Source organism: Eschrichtius robustus, chromosome 7 (assembly GCF_028021215.1).
Source record: "Eschrichtius robustus isolate mEscRob2 chromosome 7, mEscRob2.pri, whole genome shotgun sequence".
In the NCBI taxonomy this organism is placed as follows: Eukaryota; Metazoa; Chordata; class Mammalia; order Artiodactyla; family Eschrichtiidae; genus Eschrichtius; species Eschrichtius robustus.
Genome location: NC_090830.1, coordinates 10,526,103 through 10,548,159, shown reverse-complemented (window position 1 = coordinate 10,548,159; position 22,057 = coordinate 10,526,103). Strand labels below are relative to the sequence as shown.

Sequence of the window (22,057 nt, the reverse complement as noted above, 5' to 3'; positions counted from 1 at the left end):
AAATATAGTTTATACCATAAAATAAGCTGAAGTTCCACCTTGAAAATTTAAGATAACTATTAGTAACAAAGAGAAAATACAGGCTAATCACAGGGCTTTCCACACAGTAGATGCTCTGGCAATGTCTACGTATTTAAAAATTCAGCAAAAAGCTGAATCCTTACTAAATTTCTTAATAGTTAAAACAGTCTCCAAGTAGCAGCAAGAGTACTTCAAATATACATTTAACACACACGGAAATATAGCCACGTAAAATGAACAAACACTTATACTATATTCATCTAAACCCAGTTTTGTTTCGTTTTTTCATGTATATTTGCATGTTGTGGCCAAAATTTCAGAAGAACACTAAAATGAGCAGAGATTTTAGGCAAAGAGCTGAATACTTACTAAGTTTCTTAATAGTTGAAATAATTTCCAATATCAGTAAGGAGTACTTGAAATACACATTTGTACACACAGATATATGTATTACAAAGTATAATAAACACCTTTTACTATATTTATCTAAGCATGGTTTTTTCTCTTCCCTGCTTGTCTGCATGCTGTGGCCAAATTTCAGAAAAATATGAAAATGATCAAAAAAAATATTTGGTTGTACTTATTTAAAAGAACCACTAACAATGGGAATATTTAGGTTTTTTAAACCTCAGACACAAAATCAGATGCCAAAGATCACCTATAAAATCCAGGGGTCCACTGTCAGTACAGAGATTACACTGCTAAATAATTCATTATCCCAAACTGACCAAAACAAGTAAATGCTACTATCACATAAAACACAACAAAACAATTCTGGCTTTTTAAAAACTAATTACTAGCACTTTTCCATTCTTATTTTTTGCTTAAAAAATGGTTACAATTCTCAAAATCTAGAGCCAACATACCATCTACAAAACACTGGAGAAGGCCATCTTCCCAAATTTATATTATCTGGTTATCCAGCAGAGGTTAAGGCAGTAAGAAGTGCGCTTCTCTAGCTCGAAATTTCATAAATTTCCATGATGAGAGCAAGAATAATGGATCAAAAATATGATCTTTTGCTACAAATTTGCATTAGTAGGGTCTCTGAAGGAGGCAAATACTATTTACATAATAAATGCAAATTTAAATCACTCATTTATTTTGTCAAATTTAGATTCATACACACACACACACATACAAAGAGCAAATTATAAGAATTCATTCAGCCAAAATGCATCTTAACCAAAAACAAATTTCTTACCCAGATTTTGCTTTTTCTTCTTCAGCTTCTACCTTTATGCTGAGGGATTCATCTATCCCAGCTGTCTCATCATCTTTATCTTCCAGATTTTCATTTTCTTCTGTTTTTTTCACATTAACCTCTTTTTCCTGATCAGACTGTGTAGGTATAGATTCTGATACATTCTTTTTACTTCCCTAGAAAAAGATCAGAGGAACTATACCAACAAAAGTAAAAATTGTCAACCTAATTCCATTATCTAATTGTTAGCAAAAGAAGGTACCAACGAATACTAATATTGAGAAAGTTATTTTAAGAAACTCCTAAAACACTAGGCAAAAATAGTTAACAGCTATTTTAAACACAAAAATAGCACTTAATGAAGAAAGTGCATGAACAATAAAGTATAAAATTATATAATAAATTAACTATGTAATCTTTACAGAGGATGTAGAAAATGCACCAAAGAAGGCAAAGGACTATCAACAGTATCCTATTTACCAGAGAGGGCTGAATATTTTCCTTTCTTTCAATACCCTCTTCGGTAGGCTTTTCTTCTTTTGGTATTACATTCTCCTCCTCTTCAATCTTTATTTCTTTGATTTCTGGTTCATTTTCTTCCTTAACTTTTATGTCTTTTACATTTTCACACTCCTTACAAGGCTTGTTAACAACTTTCTCTGGCAATGCCATCTGAAATTCAATATTGGCCGACCTACAGTACTCCTCAAAACCATATAAGTATCTGGAAATATGAAAAGAAGTTACATTTGGGAAAACATTTTGAAATGTTATTGTAGAGTTGTAGTTCTTAAAATATGTGTTCATTTCTCCTGTTTAAGTGCTCAGATATTGAGCTATGTTAATATTCAAATTTATTCTAGTTTAGTTCTTCCCAATCTTTTTTACTCAAACAGAAACATTTTTCAAAGAAAAATAAATTCATTAAAAAAAGATGCTAAAAGTGAAAAGACAGTCATCCTCTTAAATGTAGTAACTGTAACAACAGTAGCTATTAGAAGAATTAGTAATAGCATCTATTTGTTGAGCACTTCTTATATGCCAGGCACTGGACCTCTGAGTGCATGTAAAATTTCATTAACTCATCACAGTAATCCTATGAGGCAAACGGTATCATCTCCTTTAAAAAAAGAGGAAATTGAGGCTTGAGAGAACAAATAAATGGTCCAAGGGCACAAAAAGCAAATAACCGGCAGAACCAGGACTCGAACCTGGGTTTATTTGACTTTAAAACTTTGGCATTTTAACTTCTACACATACTTTCCAAATTTACTTGGCCACAAAAACTTTCTTCACAGACACTCCCACAGATCTAGTATTCATGGAATACACTCTAGAAAACGCTATTATAGAGTGATTACTCTAGTAAAACTCTTGATTTCTTCTTAGAAGAAATTACTAGCCTCAGTTATATGGTAAATTCCATCCTGCTTTCTAGGTAAAATATTGAATATAGCTATATCAAGTACACCTACTTACTTTTTATAAGCACATTTAACATTGTATCCTGCTGCTGAATTTAAGACAGGGATTCCAAGATCTTGGTAGACTTGTTTCCAAACAGCTCCGCTTTCAATCTAACAGACAAAGTGAAATGAAAACTCCCAAATTAAAAGGTGGGAATGTGATAAAAGTTTGATAAATACTATATATATGTGTGTGTGTGTGTGTGTGTGTGTGTGTGTGTATACACACAAATATTCCTATATTTGTTGGTTCCAGTCTCAAGGAATGAAAAATATCAATCTTGATAAATTCTAAATCAAAAATCTGGTTTACAACAATGTTTTAAAGTAAGTTTTGGTATTCTAACAAATCTCAGAGAATTACAAATGTTGAAATACTAGGCCATCTGACTTTTCTTTTTTTTTGGCCGCGCAGCACAGCATGCAGGATCCCACTTCCCCAACCAGGGATCGAACCCGCGCCCCCTGCAATGGAAGCACGGAGTCTTAACCACTGGACTGCCAAGCAGTCCCCATTTGACTTTTAAAGAAACCCTGCTATATATAATAAATAAGAAAACATCCACATTCCTAAATCAAAATCTTAATGAAAAGACAGAGATAAAAAATTTTTAATGATGTATGATTTCCCATAAAATATATAAGCTAATAAATCAAAGCAATTTTATGAATCTTAGTAATGCAGAATACTTTTTTTTCCTCCAGAATAGTCTTAACTGGATGGGCACCATATATCATGGCAACCTTAAGATAATTTCTTCAGTTCAACAAAGATCTTCTGCATATATATGCAAATAATGTTTTCTACATATATAAGGCACAGTGGTAGAGATTAAGGATATAAAGAATATTAAGACAGATCCCTTATAGTCTAATGGAAAAGAGACAGAGAAAGAAAGAATTTCCACTAATATGGTTGTGTTATAACTCAGGTAGTTTATGAAAGTTTGACAAATTTAACAGTAAATCAGAAAGATCATTTCTTAAAATCTTTAATTAAATTTAAATTTGGACTGAGGAAGCTAGCTGTTTCTAACTTGTACTCTCCATTTTCTTTTCCTTTTATTCTTAGGTTTTTATTAATAGACAATTTTAGATAATTTTTAGATGAGAAAACATGTATGAAAAACATGTTTCACTTTTGATCGTAATACTTACATTATCAAATCCTCCAAGTTTGTGTACAAGTCTGAATAACTTAAAGAGATTCAAATTTCGATATCCAAGTACAGGTCGCTTGTTAATGGGTGTGCCTATTAAAGGAAACACGAAATATATTAGAACCATGCTATATTTTTAACTTAAACTTTGAAAAGATTCAAACATTACCACCAAATATACATAGTGCAAAGTGTGTATATATGAGGGAAAAAAATCCCTTGTTAATCAAAAACATGATATCTAGTACTTAAACCCATTTCATTAAAAATTTTTTTCCCTATATCAGAGTTTTGAAACCTTATTTATATGATTTCATTCAACTTTCATTCCCCTGATGAGCAAAAGAATAAATACTAAATGAAGCAAAATAGACTACCAACAAAAATTTTTAAAAATCAGGGTAACAAGGTTTGGTAGAACTGAAAAAAGTTTTGAGATAATTGATGGGCAACTGCGTCACAATGAGAGTTATCTTTATGATACTTCCTTTGTATTTTACTAATTTTCTACTATTCTAAAGAATAATTCTAGAATAAAGCTATAGTGTTGTTTATTCTAACATGTGAAAAATGAAAATGTAGAAGGACACTAAAACTATCAAACTGTTAGGATGTGGTAGAGAAAACAACAGGATAGAGATACAAAACTTACTGCCCTTTCCAAAAAACATACGACTGGCATAATCACATTTTTCACTCTTTTCTAGTATTAGATTTTATTCATTTTCTTCACTTTTTTATTTATCTTACACAAAAAAGCTTAAGAAATAGCCTGCCTTCTTAGGCCAAGCCTCCGTTCATACAAATAAATAATATAGGAATCAAGGACATTTTATATTGAAGAATAAAAAGATACCCACATTGTAGTAGCCACTATGATTTATGAGAGCAAAAAGAAGACCAAGCCAGTTTCTACTCATCAACAATACAAAACTGGATTAAAAAAACATTAATTCACAGAGCACAGTAGCACTTTCAAGTATTATTCGTTCATTTTGCCCTTCTCCTTAAGCTAGAAAGCTTTCTGCCTCTCACCACTCCTTTTCTAGCATCTTCCCAGGAAAGGAGAAACTATACTCTGAACAGCAGATAAGAAAGAGAGTAACAGGGCCATAGTTACCGGTGGACTACATCATCACTGCAAATTAAAAGTTATTGCTAGGTACCCATTCCTCTTTCCCCCAATGCTCTTATTTCTTAAACCACAAAAGCAGATTCGATAAGTTAAGCCCAGGCTCACCTTGAGACTTGGTCACCTTTCTCTATGGATGGTTTAATTCTGTTCTTAGTTCTATGTGGCTAGGTTATAAGAAGACTTATAAGGCCCATCTTAGAATGTGTGCTCACTCTCTCTCTCTCTCTCTCTCTCACTCACATACACAAACACACACACATGCTGGGAATAGCAAACAGTGGTTTTAGAGAAGAGGCTTTTCTACAGGCATGTATGTAGGCTCAAGTAAAATGGTACTCTGATTCCCATTCTGCTACTGTTGCCTAGTGTAAGAGCTCTTTGCGGGGGGGTTTCCATAAATGAGTGGGGGGACAGACAGGACAGAATACAGTAATTTATGGGTCCATGGCCATAATATCCATCAAAATACTGTCAAATTCCATATTCCACTTCCTATGTGACAGACACCATACTAGGATGCTGGTGATTGGAAATCAAAAAGATAGCCATGATTACCAGTGACATGCAGCTTAATAAACAGAATTCTTATTTTAAGATATTAATTATCTGATACCTACATTCATGATGAATAAAAGAAAAAACACTCACCTCTATCTTCCATAAATTTGTACAACTGTTGAAGAAAGTTCTCCCTTTCCTCTGGAAATGGTTCTATTTCTTCCTAATTTTAGTCACAGAAGAATAGAATATTATTTTCCTCAGTTAAGCATTTTACTAACACAAGTAGATTTCCTACCAACAGCAAAGACTAATACTAGAATATTTCAAAGGCTTTTTACCAAATTAAAATTATTTCTTAACACTAAGCTATTCAAAACCAGAAAGCCTGAACATTTTTATGCTTTACAGAGAAATATGTCCTAAAAGGTATCTCAATAGTGACAATTCCAAATGTAAATGCTCATGTAAGAAATGAGACCAGCAAAATGATTCACGAACTTTTTACCAGATCAGAGATCTAGTCTTTCATCAGGGTCATAGGCTCAAGAAGACCTACTCTCACTTATATTAAATTGGGTCAGGGTTCACCATCAAAACTAACTCTATTATTGCTCCTCAAGGAACTAAACAAGTGTGGGTCCCATTAACTGCAACTACAATTATCCTTCATTATATATGGCCCCACTGTATAGTGCTTCGAGCTTATAAAATCAGTAAAGTGGGGAACAAACTTGATCTACAATACCTGAAGATTCAGACTTAGGGAAATCTTCAAGTAATAAAATAGTTCCCTGATTTATCAATTACAAGGGAGGGACTAGCTTCTTGCTGCTGTGGCCAGGGGCTGTGGCAGTAGGGAGCTGGTCCTGAAGCAACCTGCAAGGAGCAGGGTAGTAGTAGGTGAGATGGAGGAACTCATCAATTCAGTGACTATCAAGCCATTCAACAAACATTTAATGAGCACCGGTAAGTGTAGGCACTACGCAAGGTGCTGAGTCAAATAAAAGAGAAAAAAGTGATGGCACCTGCCATTACAGAACATGATCAGGAGTAGCTGCAGAGGAAGTGATTCAAAACATACACCTAGGCTTTACAGTTACTCTGGCTGAAACAAATGTAGTCCTAATAGTAAAAGTCAGGAGCATACTTTTCAACTGGTAGTCTAAATAAATCATTTTAGTTTTAAAAATCATGAGCCTAAAGCCACTGTTTGAGTGAGATTTGCCTCTTTATTTTATAAGCTAGCAGAAAAAAGGAAGGAAGTTAAAACAACAAAAACTCATGTTGATAAACTATTATGCTTGCTAATTGGAAGAGAAGAATCAACGACAATTATTAGTTTGCTCAGGATAAATCTGTATTTCTCAACTTAAGCATGGTCCACATACACTGGATTGTGGTAAGGTAGTCAGATGTAAGTCTAAGGAAATCTGTTTTCTAGATATTATCTTAAATGCCCCCAAGGTACAATATTTGACTTACATAAACTGTCAAATGTATTCCTGTTGCAACAAAATTTAAGTGAAGTTTGTATTTAACTTAAAAAAAAATGTTTAAACTGGAAACCAGATCTGCTTTTACAAAAACATTTGTAAAACATAAATCTAAGTGACAGAAGTTTTGACAACTAATACTTATTGATCATCTGTTACACATTACACACTACGACAGAGTACAAGTAAGACAGAGTCCCTACCGTTGAGGAGCTTACAGATTAGTAGGAGAGAAAACAAATAGAAAATAAATGTATGTACACGTATATATGTAGGCAAAAATTTCTACAAGGAATAGTAGTAGTTTAGATTAGCAAATCAAGTGATTAACTTTTCCTAAGGTGAGGAAGGTGATAGTTCTCAGAAAGTTTCCCTTTACAGAGGGGACATGTCAGTAGGATTTAAAAAACCGAACAGGACTGTGTCAGGCTGACGGGGGGAGGGCACTGTAGGCAGAGGTATTGCTTTGTGCAGAGGTGAGTAGAAACGAGCTATGTAATTTGATGTTGCTGCAACATAATGTTCATAAGTAGAAGCGTAGGGAGTTAGTTCCCTGGCGGTCCAGTGGTTAGGACTCAGCACATTCACTTCTCTGGCCTGGGTTCAATCCCTGGTCAGGGAACTGAGATCCCGCAAGATGCACCACGCAGCAACCCCCCCACCCCCCCCCAAAAAAGGAGGAGGGTATACCAAGGGAAGTAATATAAAAAAAGGCAGGGGTGGGACTACAAAGGGAGGTTCTAAAAGTGAAGCTTGATTTTCAGAGTGATAAGAAGCAACTGCAGAGGTTTTAAGCAAGGAACTGATGGCTCCGAGCACTTTAAATAAAAGGCAGTGGGGAAGAAGACTGAAGCCTGGGAAACTTTTACACTACACACTGTCATAGATCACTATATTACAAAACATAAACTCTAAAACAATCTTATTTCATTACTAGTTGCTTACTACAGTTAAATGGCAGAGTTTCATAACTTAACCTAAAATATTACATATTGACGTTAACTTATCTTTGTTTCCTAGAAACATTAAATACAATTCACTTCATGGCCACGTACTGCAGCTTCACTATCTGCACCATTCCCCCAATAACTTTGATAAAGTTGTCCAACAAACCATTAAAGAGCACAGTGGTGTAATGTCACTAGTAATATTATGAGCATCTTTTCCCAGTACTTGTCATTGCTAGACCTAAAGTAACAGCTACAATAAAATCTAAATTTAGCTCCTTGATCCATATAAATTGACAGATGTCTTATTTATGATCTAATTAGAACTATCTACCCACTTGTATTAGATAAAGTCATTTAAGATTCTCTGAATCAGAGATAATAATCTTTACTTTTTTGCTATTTATTCCTTTAATACTAGATGGAAGACATATTTTACACTTTACTAGGTATTTTAATAAAATATGCAGATGTAAACATACTATGAGGTGACAGCTGTCTACATGATGGTAAAAAGCATATGAAAGTAGAGTTTTCCTATATTAGGTAGGGATTTCCTTAAGCATCTGATAAACAAAAAGCACAGTAAGATTAGGAAACACTTTTTTCCCTTTTTATTTTTTTAATTGAAGTATAGACAACATACAATATTATATTAATTTCAGGTGTATAACATATTGATTCGACACATACATTATGGACTGAAGATTAAGAAATATTTTTGAGGTTACTGAGATAACTATACTTAATATTTTTAATTTCACAAGACCATATTTCTGTTTTAAGATAAGCAAGCAAACTACCTGATTACGATGAATGTCACAAGCACAACTGTATTATGAAATACTTCTAATGCTAAAAATATTTAAGTGATTGATGACTTTAGCCAAATCCCAACGCACAAAGGAAGCACGCGTCCTTCACTTGAAAAGGCGTGAACCATGTTTACTCACCTCCTCTTCACTGCTGTTGTCCTCCTTTGCTTTTTCATCATCTTCCTCCTCCTCTTCTTCCTCTGCTTCACTGCTAGAACTATCTTCTTTCAATTCAGTCTTCCAGTTAGCAGGAATAGTTCTACTTTTGTGAAATTCAAGTGCCTGATCAAAGGCTGGAAAGAGACCATAAACTATATCAACTGGAGAAATTAAGACAACTGATTTGTCTAAAACTACTAACAGGATAGAGAAATAAAAAACTACTGTGCTGCCACCACTGGCATTTATGAAGTGTTTGCTATGAGCTAGGCACTGTGCTAACTGTTTTCCCATGCAGCAACTCATTTAATCTTAACAATCTTAGGCATTAGGCACCCATTTTATAGATGGCAAAACTGCTACCATTTGAAGGTGACTTAGGTTCAAACAAAGACAAGAGAAAAGGGGCAGTTTTCTTCTTTTAAATGAAAATTAAGAGTGTCTAGTAAAAAACACTTTAAGATAGGTAAATCTTTAATCGTTTTATCAAAAAAAAAGAGATTATTAAACAGTATTATATACCAGGCACAGAGTCATTGTAATAACACACAATACCTGAAAATATACTATAAATATGTCCTCTACATTTTTCGTTAAGCCTGAATTAAAATTATATTAACAATTAGCTTAAACCAAAATTAGCCAGACAGTTATTCTCACTTTATAATACATGGAAATAAATTCTAAACCATAAATTCTTGATGATTTTTAACCAGTCTACATAGCATATTATTTGATTCAGTGAACACAGTCAAAGAAAAAATAAACAGCTATTTATAATGCCAAAAATCAAGCAAGAGATGCAATTATCACATATTCCTTAATAAAATAGAACTACGGTTATAAGAAATGCCAAATCAAAATTACTTTGATTCCTGTTTCTACCATCCTCAGGAACTAATATTTTATTTACTAGGCAAAAGCCAGACTACAGTAACAGCTGATGATATTTTTCTTTCCCATTTTTAGATTATTGTCCCAATTATAAGCTAAAAAAAAGAAAAAGAATACCTATGATAACAAAGGGCACGTGGGTTTACAAAAGTATAAGTCACATAGAACCCAATGTAACTTCAAAGACTTAAAAAAAATTTTAAGACCAAAAGAATATTTAATCTTCAGAAATACTTTTTACTTTTTTTTTTTTTTGGCCATGCCACGCAACTTGCAGGATCTTAGTTCCCCAACCAGGGATCGGACCCGGGCCCCAGCAGTGAAAGCTCCAGAGTCCTAACCACTGGACCGCCAGGGAATTCCCCATCAGTTTTTAAATTAACTATAATTTGTTCCAAGATTATCCTTACCTTGTTTTAATACAGCATCAGGCTTTGGTGCAGTGTCGCTAGTAATTTCATGGACATCCTTTCTTGGTACTGAAGTACTATATTATTTTTTTAATTTTAAAGGAAAAAACCCACAAAAATACAACAGAGATTAATTAAGAGTCCAATTACCTACCACAGAAAGATACTGAAAACATGGGAATACTGACATTTACAATGAAAATGATTGCATACAGGGTTGCAAGTCCCAAATAAAATGCTAGGCAGGATGTTAAAATATGTAATCATCTACAGAAGGACCCCACCTTAAGAGATGTTTTATAAACAACAAGGTATTCTCAAATATCAGAGGACTTAGCTAAATGCAATACTAAAAATACTGAAACACTGAAAATAATAAATTAAAATGTTTGGATAGCAGAATGCATCAATCCAATAAAAAATAAGTTAAATAGCAAGAATTGGCCATCATCTTAGGATAAGCACAAGAAATTACTAAATTTAAGACTGGAAGAACATGTACTATTTTATAATGTAAAATATAACAATTTTTTCTTAAACTGAATTCTAGGTTCACAAGCAAACTTCTAATATATAATTTAAGGTTTTTCATGGAACTTAGCAACCATAAGGAGGGGTTGGATGCAAGCAACTGGGAGAGGTTCATTCTATCATATACATCATATATATTTCCTGTTTTACACTAATAAATCATCATTCATCTTTTCTGCACTTGGTTTGTCTCAACCAACCCACAAAAGCCTAAAAACTATTCCAAATACATTTTTCAGCCTGCTTTTTTGAACTTTTTATTTAAAAATTTCAAATATATACAAAAGTAGACAGAACAGTACAATGAACTCCCACATATCCATTACCCAACTACAATAATCATTAACTCAGAGTCACTGTTTCATTTATACCCCTACCTACCACCTCCCACCCCAACTGGATTATTTTGAAGCAAATCCCAGACATACATTATATAATTTAATTTATAATATTTCATTACGGAGCTTTAAAAGAAAATTCTTTTAAAAATATAACCATATCACTATCACACATTTAAAAATTCACAGTAATTTCTTAATATCATCAAACCAGTATTCAATTTCAATGTTCAAATTTCTCTGATTATCTCCATTTTGTGAAAGTGAGTTTCATATAGATGTTTTTAAAAATCACATTTCAGAACTTGAAAACCTGAACACCAATCTTAAAGCATGATGATTCTTTTAAAGTATAGTCACCCAATAAGGCAAAATATAAAATACATGGATTTTCTAGTCACACAATTCTTCAAGAAAGAAAAAAACATAAGTTTTTCAGTTCCAGAAAAGTTCTACATGAAAGGTCACTTTCTTAATACTTAACATACATTTATAGTAACTCACTTTAATCCTCAGCCCTACTGCAGAAGTCACATGTTACACAACAGGGTAACACTAACCCGTGTAGACATAATTAAAAATGAGAGAAGATCCTAATTAGACATTCAAAAACAATAAATATATCAATATCAATCAAGTATTAGATGTGGTAGATATATCGAATTTTCCTCAATAAATCATCAGCTATTACACAGGCAAATACTGACAAATTAGACAGCACTTAGAGTCTAGTTTAGAAAAGACCAAATGAACAAGAAAAGACATATCATAAGACTACTATACTTAATGATAATACGAAAAATGATCATACTCTGAAACATTCTGTATGATGAGAAGGAAAAGCATAAGGTCATTGGAAATAACTAATTTATAATTTACCATCCCAATCTGGAAAAACAGCATATTTTTCATACCAAGTGAATTATACTTACAATTTGCCATCTTTGAAAGATCGAACAAGAATATTGTCTTTTTTCACAGCAATTTCATCACTACAATCAGGACAAACCACCTTTTAAAAAAAGTGTGAAACTATTATAACTAAAAGCACATTTATAGATAGTTATGTAAGTATCAATTATTTAAATCCTTTTCAAAATAGTTTCAGCTTAAAATTTAAAAACTAATTTTAGTTTGAGGGTAAACAGCTACACACACATGTGGGAACACACACAAGTAATTTTAAGTTTATCCTTCCAGCTCTCTGGATTATCCACATTGTTTTCTGACACAGGCACGGTGTTGAGAGCAGAACTGTGGCTATGACTAGACTGAAGCTGTGGACCAAGTCTAGGCAGAAATAGAAAGCTGGAATGAGAGTAGCTCAGGGGTGGAAAAAGAGGGAGAGCTAGTCCTAACAAAGGATCTGCAGCAGGGCTAAGAGAACAGCAGGGACCAAAATGGGATCAGATATCAGAACCTTAATCAGAGCAGTCTCTATCTTAAAAAAGATAGAGATGATGTTCTACTGATTATTTACATTTAAATATACACGTTAACACATGCTAAAATTTCTCCATAATACTACCCACTCTAAAAAGTAAGCATTTTAAACTGGGTACCTTCCTGGAGTCTGTATAAGATTTATTATGAACAAAATAAAAGATTTATTTTATTTGAAGTCATCTCAACTATTATTTAAAGTAAGGATAAAGCATGCCTTCCCAAAGGTAATACTAACGTTAAGACACCTATAAATTTTTATTATTTTAATCCCTAGATTGCCCACTATATATACCAAGAACAATAGTATAGTTATAGTTTTTAATGAAAAATGGGCTAAGTATGACAGATTCGTTTTAAGGACTGTCTCATTAGCTCTGAAAAATGACACAATAGTACATAAAGGCATGTATTCTCACCACAGGTTTGAGAGGAGTGAGAAACAGGTAAGTTCTAGTTCAGTCTTTAAAAGGTTAACAATTTCCATAATTGTAACTGCACTGCATTAAGCGTTGCTTAAATGTTGATGGCATTATGAAATAATTCACTCATGAAAGTCTTTTACATGCATTAGCATCTACGAAAACTTTCCTATCATTTCAAAAAAGTCCAGAAGTAAGTACTTAATACCTGTTCATTCATTCATCCAGCCACTCTACAAATATTAACTATTTCATCAAAGTACCGTACTGGACCACAGAGGCCTAATCAGTCACCGTTCCTCCCCACAATCAGCTTGTAGTCTAGCTGGAAAGACAAGCACTAAACAAGTTAAGTGCATATTTATTTAACTGCTATTGTGATAAGTCCTTATCTAAGTGGTCAGGGACCAGTTTCTTGAGGACACAACATTTAAGCTCAGCTTTGAAAGCTGAGTAGGAACTGGCTTGACGAAGGATGTATGTGTGTACACGTTGTGTACCACAGGGCTGCGCTGCAAGCAGAGGAAACAGATTATGCGAAGGACCTGACACAGCAAGCAGTGGAGCCCATTCTAGGAAGCAAAAGGTCAATGTAGCTAACTTTCTGCCTGGGCTAAATAAGTGAGGTAAGCAGAGTTCAGATTTGTCAATCTTGTAGGCCATGTTAATTCTGAGGATAAAATCTAAACTCTTCAAGGGAAGGATCCAAAGCAAGATAATGTCATAATAGAATTGCCTTTTAAAAGATTGCTTTGACTGTCATAAAGAAAATGGACCAGAGAAGGACAAGAGTTGGAAGAGATGAAGCTACTGCAAATCTTCCAGGTGAGAGATGGTGACCTGGATGTAAACTGGTGCTGATGGCAAATCAGAGGAACAAGAAATATTAGAGATAATTAGGGAAGTGGAGAGATGACAGAGAAAAGGATGCTTACACTTCTGCCTCGTGCAAATGGTGTCATTCACAGGGAGAGGAAACAACGGAGAAGGGTCATGTTTGGGAATAAGGGAGGAGAGCATAAATTTAGCTTTAGTCTTATTAAATTTTGAGGTGACTAAAGGGCAGCCAAGTGGAGATAATGATAGATAGATACCCAGGTCCAGAGCTCAGAGTAGGGGTCTGAACTCTAAGCTGTAAACTTGGGAGTAAACAGTCTAAATATCAGGGCTCTAAAACTGTGAGCCAAAATCACACATTTTTTTCTTTCTCACGAGCTTAGGATTTTGAAACCCATACACGTGACAGCTTTGGCCAGTGCTGATGATGGCGTGTAAGTGGGTTCACTCTCCATTCTGTTACAGGAACTACAATCCACATTTTATCCCATTCACCCATGCATGTGATTTTCTTTGGTCCCTAAGACATTTCAGTTTATTATCTCTGCAACCAATGCTATAAAAGGGGATGAGATCACCCTAAAGAGAATACAATGTGATATATTCTGAACCTTGAACAACAACATTTAAAGCTTGGTTAGAGGAGAAGCAGTGAAGGAAACTAAAAAAGAGGACTGCGTGAGTCAGGGAAGCTAAGATTTCCTCCCCTTAAAATGGGGGTAAATACCACTTATGTCTCAGCCTCAATTAGGATTAAATGAGACCATGTGCTTACATGAACAAGCTAGCACAGTGCCTGGCCAGGGTAAGTGCTCAAAACATGGTGGCTATTAATAGTTCCTAGAAGTATGCAATTGTTCTCTAACATGATGTTACCAAGCACTTGTTAAAATTTACTCAATTTATAAACACTAATTTTAAAAATAGAAATGCAAATACTGTTTATGTGATTATGTCAAGATTGTTTGATTCAAAACACAATTTCACACTCTAGTTGACAAAAATTATTTATCACTTTCCAAAAGATCTCAAATTTGTGGGGAGGATAATATGTATCACTAATGCTAAGATTTTTAAAATAATGATAAAATCGTTGACTAAGCAGATTACTAACCTTTCAGTATTGTATATCTTTAAATATTTTTCTCATCATCAAGGAAACTATTTAGAAATTATGATGAGAGAATCTTAAATTAATACTGAAAAAACTAAAGTGCAAATTTTAATGTTCCTTTTGTTTTAGAAAAAGACACACAAAGCTCTTTTAAAACATGTTTTCAAAAGAAATTCTTTCAAAGAATCTTAGTGCTTTAGGAAAAAAGAAATGATCACATACACTGACACTTAAGTTTTTAGCTTGCCATTAACCCAAAGCTTGACAAGTTACTTAACCCTTCTAACACTCAGTTTCCTTATCTCTAAATGAGGATAAATAATACATACCTCATAATCAGCATAAAGACCTTAGCACAATCCTTACACATAACAGGCATCCAATAAATGTGTAATGGATAGATGGATATATGCAGAAGTACAAACGTATCATAAAGTATTTAAATTTATTAAAATAATTGCCCTCATCAGTTTTAATTGTAACTGTAAGAGTTGACAATTATTGGGCACTTATTTTGTGCAAAACACTTAACACTCGGGATAAAGAATACGAAGTGTTTACCAAAAAGGATGAAAAATTGATATCATTTGTAGACAACAGTAGAAAACAAGATTCTGTTCTTCTTTTGCAGCCTTTTGCATGGTAGATTTAGAAGTTTTAAAAGTTTGCATGAGGAATTTTTCACCCAAAATTGAGCAGTGTAACATACCTAGCCTCTAAAATTATCATGATTTTCATCCTTTCTCGGATGACTGCAGGAGTTCTTTGTACTCAGAAATAACTTTCAAAGTAATTTTGTGTGACCTGAATGATGCTAAAACCATTTCCCCATTTTGTACCTATGAAAAAACACTAGTAAGAAAATCAACTGTTTTCTTCATGAACTTATATAGTTGAAAATTAAACTCTTTCATACTGAAGTTACTCACCAATGCAGGAAACCATAGTGCTTTCTTTTTATCCAAACTAACGTAATCTACACATACAACTTTTCCTAGCAGCTCATCAATCTGTTTCCTATCATCCTCATCTTCATCACTGGAGGATGAAGAAGACTCTTCCTCTGGTCTAGGGAAAGAAAAAAAATGAAATATTTCTATTTATCTTCACAAAGAATAAGCACACCAAGCTGATGAATACAGGTATTCTAGAAATCTTACCCCGTTTCCTACAACCTACAGAATGGCTAATTTAAATTTTTAAATAATTTTCTAAATTTCTAAAGAATAATTTTAAAAAGGTTATCATTAGAGGAAAGCAATCCATTTTCCTAAAAATCTTCTGGATTTATTTAGTGCTATTTTAAAAGATTAAGGGAAAAATCAGAACAGAATAACACTGGTCCCCAAATTATCAAAAAGCTAAAGGCTCCATATGAAGCATCCCAGTACTGCACTAAAATATACTAGATCCTCCTCTCAGATTAAAGGAATTCTGGAGGTGGTAGTTTTACACTCCCAGTACAAAGCTCATTTTATTTATTTATTTATTTTGGCCACACCACACGGCTTATGGGATCTTCAGTTCCCCAACCAGGGAACTGAACCCGGGCCACCACAGTGAGAGCACTGGAGTCCTAACCACTGGACCGCCAGGGAATTCCTCCAAAGCTAATTTTAAAAAGGGGAAGGCAGATCTTTATTAATGGGGGTCAGGCTGGGGAGAGGAAACACTCTGGTAAGAGAGCACCACTGCTGTCTTTAATAACAAATATACACAAACTACATATTCATAAGATGCACAATATGGTTCTTTTGTATTATGCTAAAAATTCCTTTCAGTTACATTGTATACTGGACTAGTAAGTTAGAAAAAAGAAAAAGGAACTATCCAAAACCATCCATTTGATGTTAGAGGAAAGTATAGTAAAAAGGAAAACAAAAACAAAAACAAATTCTGAATCTGGTTCCCAGAAAGCCCACCATTAGTGGTAAAGAAAACAGATTCTAATAACTGTGCTCAAAATGCCCGGTGACCTAACTGTAGTGACCTAAATGGGAAGGAAATCCAAAAAAGAGGGGACATATGTATACGTATAGCTGATTCACTTTGCTGTACAGTAGAAACACAACACTGTAAAGCAACTATACTCCAATAAAAATTAAATGAGCTTTATGAATCAAAAAAAAAAAAGCCCAGAATAAGTAATGATACTAAGAATGCTGAATAAATAGACTGCAAGAGAATGAGAAATATAATAAAATAAAAATGATATTTTTATAAAATAAAACAGGATAACAATATAAATGTCATCCTTTTATATTTATATATTCCAATGTATTCCAATATATATTTATATATTCCAACGTAAATATAAAGGAAGCAAAACCTATTATAATACTATTAAACATTTTAGAGTGATGGGGGAATATCACTATCTAATTTCAGTGATCACTCAATTAACCCAAAAGTTGTCCCCTGATAAAAAAACAAAGCAGGGCTTCCCTGGTGGTGCAGTGGTTAAAAATCCACCTTCCAACGCAGGGGACACGGGTTCGAGCCCTGGTCCGGGAAGATCCCACATGCCGCGGAGCAACTAAGCCCGTGCGCCACAACTACTGAGCCCACGTGCCACAACTACTGAAGCCCGTGTGCCTAGAGCCCGTGCTCCGCAACAAGAGAAGCCACCACAATGAGAAGCCTGTGCACTGCAACGAAGAGTAGCCCCCGCTCACCGCAACTAGAGAAAGCCCACGCACAGCAACAAAGACCCAACGCAGCCAAAAACAATGAATAAAATAAATAAATTAAAAAAAAAAAAAAGCAAATCTTCAAAATTTGCTACTGAGTAGAACTACTGTACTTCAAATGGCACTTAAAGCAGTTTAACCCTTACTTAGAAAGTAGGTAATAGGTAGCAGGAAAAACCAACATACCTTCATATTAGCAGAGCATAAAACCTTACAAATTGGCACAAAGCTTGGGATAATAATGACAGACTTCACAAGTCTGATTTCTACTTGATTAGAAGAACTTCTCAAGGACAACACAACCAAACTTAAAACCATAATTACTGCTTTTTTCAAAGGAGTCACAGAAGACTCATTCAGCTGGGGTTTTATGGACACCCTTTATGCCATTATCATTAGCAAGACAGAAAGTCACAATGTCACAAATAACATTAATCAAATCTGTAAAACATAGAAAGAGAAAACTGGGCTTTACTTGGCTAACAAAGTCATCTGCAACAGTAAAGAAAATTCTAATTTCTTTCATAAGACTTAACAAATGTGAAGACTTCAGACACGAGAAAGTTATATATATATAAATGTAAACTGACTGGCTACATAAAACATCCATCCACCTCACATCATGTCCAGACTCCACTCCAAAACCATTCCCCGCTCGTGGACTAGATTTCCTCCTCCCTCTCACCTACTCAAGCCTTTATTCCAGCAATGCTCGCTTCTCTCTCCTGTATCAATTTCTCTGCCTCTACAAGATTGAGTCCTACCAGTATAGTGTTATTTCTAAGAAAATGCTGTTACTTCTCCCACTTAAAAAAACAGAAGATCCCCTGACCTCACTTTCTCCACCAACTACTCCTCCCCTTGGCAGAGAAAACAGCCTAGAATGCTTTATCCCCAGACATGTGGAAACTTTTTCACCTCCTGTAAGTGTCTGTTCAAATGTCACCTCAATTACGTTACTCTGATCACCTTATTCAAATTTATAACCTGCCCATCCCAATCCCCCCGCCCAACCTTACTCTTATTATTTCCACAGCACTTACAAATCTATCATACTACATAATTTACTTAATTCTTCTGTTTTCTTCTGTATTGTCCATCTCCCCGCATACGAGAGAATGTAAGCTCTAAAGGCAGAGGGGTTTTTTTGGCCACACTGCAGGGCACGTGGGATCTTAGTTCCCCAACCAGATATCAAACCCATGCCCCCTGCAGTGGAAGCGCAGAGTCTTAACTCCTAGACCGCCAGGGAAGTGCCCCGGAGATTTTATAAGTGCCTGTTTTGTTCACTGATATATCCCAAGTACCTGAACAGTGCTCGGCACAGTGCAGATGCTCAATAAATATTTGTTGACTAAGTAAATGAACTGAATAGGTTTATTTCTTTTTACTGTGGTACTTCTGATTTCTATTTCTCCTGAAATCGCAAAATGTATACAATCAGTATAATGTATACAACCAGTATTAACCATACCATTATACCTAAGGCTCCTTTTAACTTTACCTTTTAGCGGAGTTTAGCCAGGAAATTGTTTACATAAGACTAGTACTCAATAAACTGATATACTAAAATAAATGAGCATCAGAAATATGTTAAGGGAGCAAAGATAGAACAAGCAGAGAGTCTGCTTGGTGTTTATTCCCTCTGTCACTGTTGCTTCTCTGGTACCAGGTATGTGTTTATAGAGCCACAACAAAATAACATACTGTCTCTGAAATAACGTCTGATGATGCCACTGGAAACAAAGCTAATTACATGATAATGTTTACCAAACAAACTAACAGCTAGACACTTAAAGCTGATCACACATCACTATTAACTGTAAATTAATTGTAAATCAAGTAAGAAGAACTTTAGACAAGACACTTGCCAAAGAATATCAAATGAGGAGGTACAAATATAAAATTGAGCCAGAAACTGCAGAGGCTCAATCTCTGAAATGCAATTCGAACTTTAATGATCCTTATTCTTTCAAACAACTAACTCAGTTTCAAATTTTGTACCGTAAATTAAAAATCTGTATTAGTAGGGGCTTCCCTGGTGGCGCAGTGGTTAAGAACCCGCCTACCAATGCAGGGGACATGGGTTCGAGCCCTGGTCTGGGAAGATCCCACATGCCGCGGAGCAACTAAGCCCGTGCACCACAACTACTGAGCCTGCGCTCTAGAGCCCGCGAGCCACAACTACTGAGCCCACGTGCCACAACTACTGAAGCCCACGTGCCTAGAGCCCGTGCTCCGCAACAAGAGAAGCCACCGCAATGAGAAGCCCGCGCACCGCAACGAAGAGTAGCGCCCGCTCTCCACAATCAGAGAAAAGCCCATGCACAGCAACGAAGACCCAATGTAGCCAAAAACAATAAATAAATAAAATAAATATATTAAAATAAAAAATCTGTATTAGTCAGTATCAGGAAGACTGAAAATGTGTAGCTTCTTAGAGATTAAAACATATAGAACATAAGAACATGTACAGACTTACTAAAAGGGTTTTAATTTTTTCCCAATTTTTATCAAGAAGGAAACTAGAATCAAATTCTCATATCAGAATAAAGCAGTGAATAATAAAAAGAACTTCTGGACTTAGATAGTGGTGCTGGTTGTAAAAATGTTGTGAATGTACTAAAAAACACTGACCAGTGAATACTTTAAAAGGGTGAATTTTGCATGTGAATTATATCTCAAAAAAAAATTTTTTTTAAAGGTCTGCAGGTACAAATCACTAGTCTATTGGGTAAATCTTAGCACTGTCACTGGGTAGAACCTGTACCCACAAATAATCTCTAACAAATATCATTATAAGCCTTATTATGCTTTATCCTTTTTCTGAAGGATAACAGCAAGTAGACTGCTTTCCTACAATAGCAGTTGCATATATACTTTTGCCAGGTTATAGGAAAAAACTTTTGAGGGAGAGGGGCACAAATACTTCTATAATTTCAGAATTCTATTCTTTAGGTAGAATCAAAGAAAACCTCTGCATACAACGTAAATTATAAGGGCAAAATTCACTCAAGTTATACATAATCAAAAGGATCAATACTTGCTTTAAAATATTAAGCTAGAGGATGATAATCTTTAAAAAATAAAATATCTGAATATATTAGGATTAAAAGCAGAGTATAAATAAAACAATTAAAGGAAGGTATCAAAAATAATTTTGGAATAGCTGGAGGCAGATTAACTGGTATGTGGATTAACAGTTCTTAAAAGAAAACAAAGGTAGTGATAAAGCATTGCAACAGTGGAGTCCGGGGACTCCTGGGAAGAGATAACCTTATTTATCTTTGTACAAATTTTAAATGGCAATCAGAGAACCATAATGAAGACCTTTTTGAGTTGAGTAATGGAAGAGGAAATGAAGGTCAGATAAATGACCTTAAGATCCAGGTTCCAGACTTTGTTGCAGAAAATCACTCTGAAGAAAGGGGAGAAAGAACTTTGAGGAAGCGTAATTTAAGGAGATGGGCACTTTAAACTGTGGTACTTGCCTGTGGCACTTACACACCAAGGCTTAAAGCACTAAGCATGAACATCATGACGTCTCTTGGCAGTGAGAAAGACCACAGTAGTGAGGCGGAAGGAACAGCAAGCAAAGTAAGATTGCACATGGGCTGCGCTTCATTTCCAACACTAGTAATTCTCAACCTTTTGCCTGCCTTCATACTTTGCACATGTACAACATGATCCCAACAGCAAATCTTTCATTACACACAGATTCTCAACAGGAAAATCACTAACTCAGAATGCTAGAGTCTTTAGAAAGCAAAGATAAACTTGCTCAGTGACAACTGCATGCTTTCTTCTCATATACAAGAAAGGGAGACCTCAGCTAAGGAACATAGCAGACATTTTAATAGACTATAATTTTTGGTCTTTTTTTTGGGGAGCCGCACTGCACGGCTTGTAGGATCTTAGTTTCCCGACGAGGAACTGAACCTGGGCCCTTGGCATTGAAAGCACGGAGTCCTAACCACTGGACCACCAGGGAATTCCCGTTTGGTCCTTTTTGTAGACCATTCTATGTGATATTCCATAAATTATCTTATTTAAAAAAATTTTTTACACTTCTGGATGACATTTGTAGAAAGGTAAAATATGTCTAAATATTAGATGCAATTTTTTTCAAAATTAAAAGAATTCTTGGTTCAAAAACTGTTTTCCCTATAATATGTATATAATACACAATACGGGAATACCGTTTTTAAATTCATAAAATATAGCCAAAAACAGTCCTTCCTGTTGGACATAAGCACTAGTAAGCAGAATTTTTACATACTCACATATAAACACATTATTACATGTAAACGAAATCATGTTACATACTAGTATTTCATTAAAGTTTTTTCATTCAATACACGATGATGATATCCAGTACTTGCATAGTGATTACTACTTAAACCCTTTGAAGGACAGAATTCATTTCACCTTTGCAACAACTCTGAGAGACAGGGAATACTATTATCTCAATTTTACA

At 34.7% G+C, this 22,057-nt stretch overlaps 1 protein-coding gene across 5 annotated transcripts in view; it reads right to left on the bottom strand.

The window, feature by feature from the left end:
* Positions 1–22,057, bottom strand: part of ARID4B (AT-rich interaction domain 4B) — a 127,724-nt gene that overhangs the window by 38,683 nt on the left and 66,984 nt on the right. For all 5 annotated transcript variants that reach the window (XM_068547583.1, XM_068547586.1, XM_068547587.1 and 2 more), the window contains exons 8-16: positions 15,820–15,958; positions 12,007–12,086; positions 10,206–10,282; positions 8,881–9,035; positions 5,635–5,707; positions 3,850–3,944; positions 2,705–2,802; positions 1,706–1,949; positions 1,226–1,401 (exon numbers count right to left, since the gene is read on the bottom strand). In XM_068547583.1, coding sequence (XP_068403684.1) covers positions 1,226–1,401; positions 1,706–1,949; positions 2,705–2,802; positions 3,850–3,944; positions 5,635–5,707; positions 8,881–9,035; positions 10,206–10,282; positions 12,007–12,086; positions 15,820–15,958 — 1,137 coding nt within the window. The remainder of the gene's footprint in view (positions 1–1,225; positions 1,402–1,705; positions 1,950–2,704; positions 2,803–3,849; positions 3,945–5,634; positions 5,708–8,880; positions 9,036–10,205; positions 10,283–12,006; positions 12,087–15,819; positions 15,959–22,057) is intronic.